The following is an 8,874-nucleotide window of genomic DNA, read 5'->3' as shown; positions in this document are numbered from 1 at the left end:
TTGTATCATGTTGGGCAACTAGTTCTGATGGTTCTTCAAACATAATATCAAAAACTGGATTTTCAGGTGAAAAATTAAACTTATTTCTAAAAAAAGGTGGGATAAGATGCCATATCGCTGGCACCTATATCCCATATTTGCTGATCTTGTTAAGAACACTTAACAACATTTGTTTAGGGTCGCAGGGCTATGATTAGATAATTATGTAAATATTCTTTATGTACCACCAAATTGAATAAGAAAAGAGAATAAAAACGTGTCTCACCTTATATAAATAAAGCTTGTGTGTAAGCTTAACTCTACTGAAAAAGTAAAAAGTAAAAAATTTTTTAGATGCTTTAAGCTCAGTGGTCACTTCTTCATCTGGTAGTTGCCCTGGTACCGAACTTCAAATAAATTGGACAGATATTACCAAAACAAGTGGTAACATTGCATATACTATAAGTATTACCAATGTGGGCCACAATCAATCAAAAAGTTTTACCCATCAATCAACAACAGACTACAAATACTCAATTACTTTTGATAACCTGACACCAAGGACAGAATATACAATTCAGGTAGATTAAATTCGCTTAATGTAGTGAAAATTAATTGTTTACCAATTATTTCTCGTTTAAATCCTTGGCAGATAAAATTGTTTCCAAAGTATGTGAAGAAAATTAGTCAAATTTTTGGAAAAACAGCTGGTGTTTTGCCGAGTATTAACTCTTCAAGAGCACAAATGATTGCCAATAACACACAGTGTTTAATATCATGGGTTAAAGGACCGGAAACTGGAATAATTGGTGCAAGTGTAAGTATTTTAGTGTATATTTTTGGAAACAGATCGTAATTTAAAAAAGGCACGTATTAGCTCAGTTCCAAAGTTCACAGAAAAAGTTTCACAGGTGTGAACTCTAGCTATATGAAGACATTGTGCCTGGTGTGCAATTAGATACCTTTATTTTTTCATATTTCCTTCTTTTCCCATAAATCAAAATAAAATAAGTAAACATTAAAATTGGACCAAGTTGTATATAAATATATAAACCGATATTAACAACCATACTAAACTATTATAACTTTCCAGATTGTCATGGCAAGTAATTTGCACAAGAGAGCACCGGGTGTGCCAGATATTGAAACAAACTCTTATGCAGCACCTAATGGGAATATATCCCACCAATTTCTAATGAAACCCAATCGTAAATACAATATTACAGTTGCTACTAGGACTTGTTCTGAAGTGAGCAAGTTTATTGTAGCATCAGGATACTGTATATCAGAAGTACAAGGTATATTGAAGTTTTTTTTTTAAAGGCTTATATGTACTAGCGCTATACCAGTGTTTATAGTACTCTAATTGCTCCATATGCCACCATTGTGGCCATGTGTGTCCTTGGGCAATACATTAAAAGATAATTGCTATCACCTAATAATCACTAACGTTGACCAAATTTAGCCACACAAAAATGTACCCCACAAGAAATCTTTTGCTCTATTTTTTACATGTTATAATTAGTTGCCCAGCTAGGCAGGAAAAAATCACACTCACTTGTTTATCTTGAAAAGTGTTGCAACTATATAAACATGCCAGTAACTGTAAATAAAAACACATGATTGGAAAAAATGTTTTGCATAATCATAAACCCCAACACTTGGTTTCTATTTCAGCTCCTGCCACAGTACCAACACCTACAATATTTGGGAATTCTGCCACTTCTTTGTATATACAAGTAAACAGAGCAAATGAAACCAATGGACCAATTAGGTAAAAAACAGTTGGTTAATGTTGTCTCTTTTACCTTTAGGAAAAATATCTTTTTTTTATCAGAAAATTTTGGGAAAACTTGGGAACCACTGTTCTCAATAGTGGGTTTTATCGTCATATTTGGTAGTAAACAAAGAATATTCAAAGAATTATATTACCGTATCTTGACAACTATAGAAGAGTATTGTTAATTGTTTAAAACACGATCGGGATATTTGGATATTATGTGCAAAAGGTGTCCCATCTTACCCCACAGTTCTTATGATCAATGCATTATCACTATACTGTGTTGATATTTATTTTACATTCAGTTGTTATCTTGTCATTGGTGGTAAAGAAGGAAGTACCATTTATAAAGATTTCTACACATGGTTGGACATAGAAAACATAACTATGGGATCTGACACTTCAGTATATTGTGCTGCAGTCTTACCAAGGTATGTTAATTGATAAGTTGGAAAAACCAAACCTAATTTTGTTTGATTTATTAAATAACATTTTATAGAAAAACAACATGTATTTACCAGCACAGTGACAGTCATTAAATCTACTTATAAACAAAATATATTGTTATTTTATATAGGGTTAAATGCCACTTTAGTTATTGATATTACAAATAAATAAATAGAAGTTAACAAAATAATCCAGTTTCTGAAATAAATGCTGCTACTATTGTGAGCATGTGTGTCCTTTAGCAAGACACTTAAGAGCAATTGCTTTAACTAAGTGGTCCTTTATGGGCTGTCCTAGTCCAATTTTCATAAAATAAAGCGTCAAAAAACAATCACTCACAAAGTTACACATGTGGTAATTCATAAGCGGGCATAAGGTGTATGAAACAAAACATCCTCTTATAACTACTGACGTTGCCCTACCACACAGGGATAAATAAGTAACAAAAATTCATTAACTTAACACAGGTTTATTGAAACAAGCAAAAAAGTTGCATTATCTTCTACTACAACAACACAATGCAAACTGAATACATTATATGCTATAAACTGCACCAACAAGTTATTAACTAATGGAGTCAAATACAAGTAAGATTATTCATATGATATTTGACATTTGGCATCGTAGCACAGTTGTTGGGTAATTTCCCCTAGAGCAGATGTTACGGGTTCAAGGCTCGACTCCGCTATTATTCTTTTCTAAAATTGACAAAAAATCAAAATCAAAATACCCCACCTACAAATTACATGTCGTAACTATAAGCGGACATGAGGTGTGAGAAAGAAAACACCTGTGTGCCTGCAACTCAAGCATTAATAAGTTTAAATAATTAAGTTTAAAATGATTTAAAAATAGCTTAATTTCTTATTTTTAGATTTCAGATTGTCACCATAACTTTAGCAGATGGAGTTTACTTGACACAAACTAGTCAACCAATTATTACAACTCCTCAGCCTGATAAATCAAACACAATTATCATAGCAAGTAACTATTTTATTTCAAACCCCATGAATTGTATTAATTTATTAAATATTTGTCAATTTTTAAGTTCTAGCTTCTGCTGCTGGCTGTTTAATGACTGCTCTGGCTGCGTTTATTTGCATCAAACGAAGGTAAATCTTTTTGGCATTATAAAATACTATGCCCAAAACAACAACATGTACAGTACTCTGACATATTAATCATACTGTTTGGGTCTGTGTTTTTTTCCAATTTTTTTGCCATGCTTTGTCCATGTTTTGTCCAAATTTTTTCCTAATATTTCCCATGTTTTTTTCAATTCTTTTTGTCATGTTTTGTTCAAATATTTTGTCTATGTTTTGTCTATCAGTCCAAATCTTATTTCACAATGAGCCATGGGACCTCACAAATATATAATAGAACTAACGCATTAAAAATCATAGGAACCAGCATTCTACACATGATATCAAAACAACTGCTCAGTTTGTTAAAAATGGTGAACCTTCACTGCAAGGACATACAAATTATGAAGGTGGTTGAATCTTTATGTTGAGGTTTAAAATACCAAACTTTTGCATATATTATAAATCTATTCTAATGTAAACTAAAGTAAACTTCAATTTTTTCCCAAAAATACATTCTAAACTGCCTTTATGATATAGTGAACCAATACATACTTTTTAACAAAAAAATTCATGCTAAACTTATATCTAAATACAGAAGTTGTAGAAGCAAATACATACTTGAAAGTTAATCAGACAAACCAATTGGACAGCTCTCCTTATGCAATACCATATGCAGAAAATCATTCAACCCAAAGTAAAACACAAAATGTTCAGATTAAACAAAATAGAGGAACTTTGCAAATGCATGCCACATGCTGCCGAGGTATTTTGTATTAAATTTTATGTTTAAAAATTGGTGTCGTGACATAGTGGGTATAGTGTTTACCTCTGGACCGGAGGGTGTAATAATATTTGACAAAAACATGTTCTTCGGCATGACTTTTTATCACAGTTTATTTTAATCTGCGGTTTCCTATTGGTTGTTCAAATTGTTAGCCATACAAAAAAATCGACAAAATATCACTGACCAATTTTTTATATGTGGTAACTTATAAGCAGGTTATGAAAACATACCGTCCGTATTATTAAGGCTGCCATTGTCCTGCCATGAAATAATAAATAAGTTACATTTATTAAAACCATGTATTCTATAATCTATTCTGTACACTTAAAATTTATTATAACGTAGTGATACAGATTTTAATTTACAGAGGAGTATGTTAATTTGGAAGTTGCTGGTAGTCCTGGATTTGATATTCCATTAGAAACCTTGGTGTCTAAATACAAAAACATGCTGGCGTCGAATGAGGCAAATTTAAAGAAGCAATTTCGGGTAAAAGATTCTGAATGTGTTTTTTTGCAGTGGTTAATATTTCCATTATTTTAGGAACTGGCAACAGCATCCACTAAAATAAAACTTGGTAAAACAAATGGAAAAATTGCAGAAAATAAAAAGAAGAATAGATGTAACATTTTGCCTTGTAAGTTGTTTTTTATTTGTTAATTTCGATTTTTTTGTATGAATTTAGAAATTTCTTTTAAAACTGTCTTTTCTTTTTTAGATGATAACACCAGGGTTAAACTGAAACCCATGAAAGAGAAAACTGATTATATTAACGCAAGTTATATTGATGTAAGTTTGTGTAAGTTATTGAACTGTTTTGTTGGTTTAACCTGTTTTTTTAGGGTTATTCTCAGAGTTGTAAATTCATAGCAACACAAGGTCCGTTGGATCGAACAGTTGAAGATTTCTGGAGAATGGTTTGGGAACAAGAATGCCTGATTATAGTTATGCTTACTAACACTGTAGAATCTGGCAAAGTAAGATTTATGGATTTCACTCATTTATCTAAACATGGGTGAATTCTAAACCCCCTTCTAAATTTTCTAAATGTATTATATTATTTTTTTCTCTAAATATATTTTCTGAATAACAGAGGAAAAATAATGTTTTCTGTATTGCTAAAATGATTTATTTTTTTAATATACACATAAATCCTACAGATAACTTTTGAATTAGCATGAAAAGATTTTTACCATATCAAAGTTAAACAATTAACAATGTTATGTGTTAGCAGGAAAAGTGTGCAAAATACTGGCCGGACCATGGAAAACATTCCACATATGGTGACTACCGTGTTGAAACTCTATCGGAAATTGATTACGGCCCGTTCATATTAAGAGCAATGAACATTCAAGAAAATAACAATGAATATGAAATGGTAGGGTGAGACTATCACATAATTCACATAAATTATCACATAAAACTACTATCACAGAATTGATATATCTTTTTCACAAATTTTCTGTTTATATATTTCAGGTACTTAGAAAGTTACACCATTTCCAATATACAGAATGGCAAGATGAAAATGTCCCTTTAATTGCGTCACCTTTAATAGAAATGAAAATAAAAGTAAATGCAGTTTGGTTGAATCTTTCTAAAGGAAAACAATTTCCTATTATAGTTCATGGCAGGTAATACTCTTTCATGGTAATTTATTCTTATGTGGCGGTAAAACGCTGTCGTTATTATTACACAAATGTTCTGTGTTATACATCTAGTGCCAACTTCTGAGTTACCAGATGCAACTTTGTGAGTAACTAATTTTAGACAATTTTTTTTAGTATGGCTAATAATTTAGACAACTCTCAAGAGACCACTTAGTTGGAGAAAGAAAAATTGTCCAAGATCACGCCCACAATAGTAGCAGTATCAAGCCTTGAACCAGTATCCTCTTGGTCTTAAAAGTCCAAACTCTATAGAAAAATGTTTTAACTTCTGTGCTAAACTCCTAACACGCTCCTTTAAAATTCTTATAGTGCTGGAGCAGGTCGTACTGGTGTCTACATCGGATTTGATATTTTACTTGATGAAATGAAATCAAAGAATCAAGTTAATGTTTTTAGGACTGTGTTCAACATGAGAAAGCAAAGATTGGATATGGTGCAGAACATGGTTTGTGAAACTGAGTAGTATTTTATGCGTAATTATTATTTAAAATTTGTTTTTTACAGAAACAGTATATGTTTCTGCATAAGCTTCTAAGCCATTATTATGAAGCTGAAAACACTGGGTTGGAAAAGAAACAGGGTAAAGAAGTTTTTAAAGAAATTTAATAATTTTATTTGTAAAAAGGATTATGTTGTCGTGTTTAAACGCATTTTCTCTTGTTGTACAGTATATTTTGCTATGAAGAAGTCATCTTATGTAAATAAATGAAAATTGCAATGTTTGATTTATTCGCACATTATAGCATTGTTAGTAATTATAAAATATTTGTTTGGGCAAATTGTTGTGCCGCGCAACAATCGTTGTGCGTGCGTATTAATGTTACCTAGCAACCATATATTTTTTTAGACCAAATTTCGAAGAAAAATATTCAAGGAAAACAGACGTTGGCAAAACTTTCTGAACAAAATGTCTGAGATAATGTCTGGGATTAAATGTTGTACTAAGACAAAATGTTTCACTGAAACAAAATTTCTCAAAAAATTGACAGAATAAAGCATGAGGGACAAAATGTCTGGTTCAAGACAGGATAGAGGAAGACACTAGCATTTGCCTTGAGGAAGACACCAGCATTTGCTCCAACCCAGTGGTCACTTATGGGTTTTCCAAGTTATCAGCCATACGTAAAAAAAATAAAAAAAATTGACAAAAAAATCACCCACAAGTAAGATTAGTGGTTGGACTTATTTTGGTTGGTTACGTTTTCGTTAACACCAGATCACAAAGTAACATACATGGTAACTCATAAGCTGGCATGAGGTGTACACCCATGTTATAACGACTGATACAGCAAGTTTCATTCTAATTCATTGTTTCAGGCGGGACAAATCAGACAAACTTATCTGCATTCCGTACAGTGACATTCATTAAAAAACTCATAGACGCATTTTGTTTATCATAGATATTTTCAGTTTCTTCGTAAATTTAGTAAAAATTAGCTATTACAAATACAAAACAAATAAAACCAGATTTTAGAATTCACTTTATTGCTTATATCTGGTGATTAATGTACATAGTTGAGTGCGCAATTACACTGACTTGACTAACTGAAAACAAATGAAACTTAAAAACAAACGAAAGTGCCCTTCAGGATAAATTGCATAAAAACAACAACAACAACAACAATAATAATAATAATATCGCAATTTAAGTGAGCCGAAAAGCATCCAAATTACGAAATAATAAAGTATTATTAAAACTGAAATAAAAACACAAATGTTGGTTTTAAAAGCCCACAATGGTAATGTCTTATTATCAGTGGTAAAAAAAAACTTCCTAATAAACTCATACCAACATATGGTTTGGATGTAACAGTAACTTTAACATTAGTATCGTGATTAAAAAGTGCAATTAATTATAAAATAGGCCTATGATGATTTTACTATTTGATAAATGCATAATGCTGTAACTTGAAACATGATATTTTTACAAGCACTATACATCAAACGGGGGCAAAATGTTTTAACTTTTGGACGAGATTTTGTCTCAAATTTACATATATGGACTTTGTAAGTCATATTGTACTTTAGGGTAAGATGGGACAACTTTAGCACATAATATCCAAATATCCTGATCGTGTTTTTAACAAATAACAACGCTCTATCAAAGTTGTGAGAATACGGTTTTAAAATTCTTTAAATTTTATTCGGTTTACTACCAAATACAGAAAATACAATGAAAACGTGTCCCAACTTACCCCAACCTGTATTATGGTACAGTATGGGAAAAACATGAGTTGGTTAACTTAATTGATATTTTTTTGGCGTGCTAGAACAAAAAATTTTACATCTAAATGCATTAATTCGTCCACCCCTGGTATAATGATTCATGATTCTGAAAAATTTACTGTTACCATTGCATAGTACCTGGGGTTAAATCATATTTTCCATTTCAATTTGTCACTAGTTCCCACATAGAGAATATATAGTAAAGTGGTGTAAGACGGGACACATTTAGCACATAATATGAAAATATCCTGATCAGGTTTTAAATAATTCTATGGGAGTCGTGAGGACATGGTTTTATAATTCTTTGTATATAATTGGGTTTACTACCAAATAGGGCGAGAAAATAGAATAAAAAAATGCCCTATCTTACCCCACCCTACTATACAAAAAATAAAAAAAACAACATTTTATAAAATATAATCTGATTTGGTTTGTATGCTAATGATCATATGTTAATAGGTTTGAATCGGTATGCACAAAACGAATGACTACTTATATAAATACAGTATTAAGAAAATGATAGATATGTAATAAAAAAGAGAATTTCAAAGAATTATTACCAGAAGTTATGACTGCTCTAAATACTTGGCAAGCTACTTTGAAGAAGTGACAGAATCGACATATGCTGTCTTAACGAGGATTTATTTGTTTTTTCCTCCAATTCATGAAGCAGTAAGCCACTTTTTGCTTTGAGGGTTTACGAAACTGAAGCCTTTGAATAAAGCTTGGTCAAGGGAAGCTATCACGTCTTTGTCCGCCTGTGGAAAAATATCATTTAAGTTAAAAATGAATGAAACTTGGTTCTTTTTTGCAAAAAAGGGGCAATTGCAGTCATTATAAAATGGGTATTCTGTTTCATACACTTCGTAATTTCTTTTTTTCCCATATTAGTTACCATGTATC

At 31.4% G+C, this 8,874-nt stretch overlaps 2 protein-coding genes across 2 annotated transcripts in view; one reads left to right on the top strand and one right to left on the bottom strand.

The window, feature by feature from the left end:
• The first annotated feature begins 6 nt into the window (after positions 1-6).
• On the top strand, positions 7-6,470 carry LOC108949498 (receptor-type tyrosine-protein phosphatase T-like). The gene is made up of 19 exons (XM_018811867.2): positions 7-66; positions 334-560; positions 632-796; positions 1,073-1,277; positions 1,657-1,753; positions 2,065-2,190; positions 2,674-2,793; positions 3,081-3,190; positions 3,255-3,318; positions 3,610-3,698; positions 3,887-4,054; positions 4,443-4,564; positions 4,619-4,712; positions 4,794-4,864; positions 4,918-5,052; positions 5,310-5,453; positions 5,555-5,709; positions 6,055-6,190; positions 6,250-6,470. The coding sequence occupies exons 3-19, from the start codon at positions 725-727 to the stop codon at positions 6,349-6,351; spliced, it is 2,010 nt and encodes a 669-aa protein (XP_018667412.2). The 5' UTR covers positions 7-66; positions 334-560; positions 632-724; the 3' UTR covers positions 6,352-6,470.
• A 2,163-nt stretch (positions 6,471-8,633) lies between these two features.
• The window catches only part of LOC100179497 (protein kinase C theta type-like), a 10,660-nt gene continuing 10,419 nt past the window's right edge, over positions 8,634-8,874 (bottom strand). Inside the window, exon 12 of the mRNA XM_026834654.1 lies at positions 8,634-8,729. Coding sequence (XP_026690455.1) covers positions 8,634-8,729 — 96 coding nt within the window. The remainder of the gene's footprint in view (positions 8,730-8,874) is intronic.

This window comes from Ciona intestinalis, chromosome 5, assembly GCF_000224145.3.
Source record: "Ciona intestinalis chromosome 5, KH, whole genome shotgun sequence".
Taxonomy (NCBI): Eukaryota; Metazoa; Chordata; class Ascidiacea; order Phlebobranchia; family Cionidae; genus Ciona; species Ciona intestinalis.
Note: the sequence above shows the minus strand (reverse complement) of the source record. Positions and strands in the feature narration are given on the sequence as shown.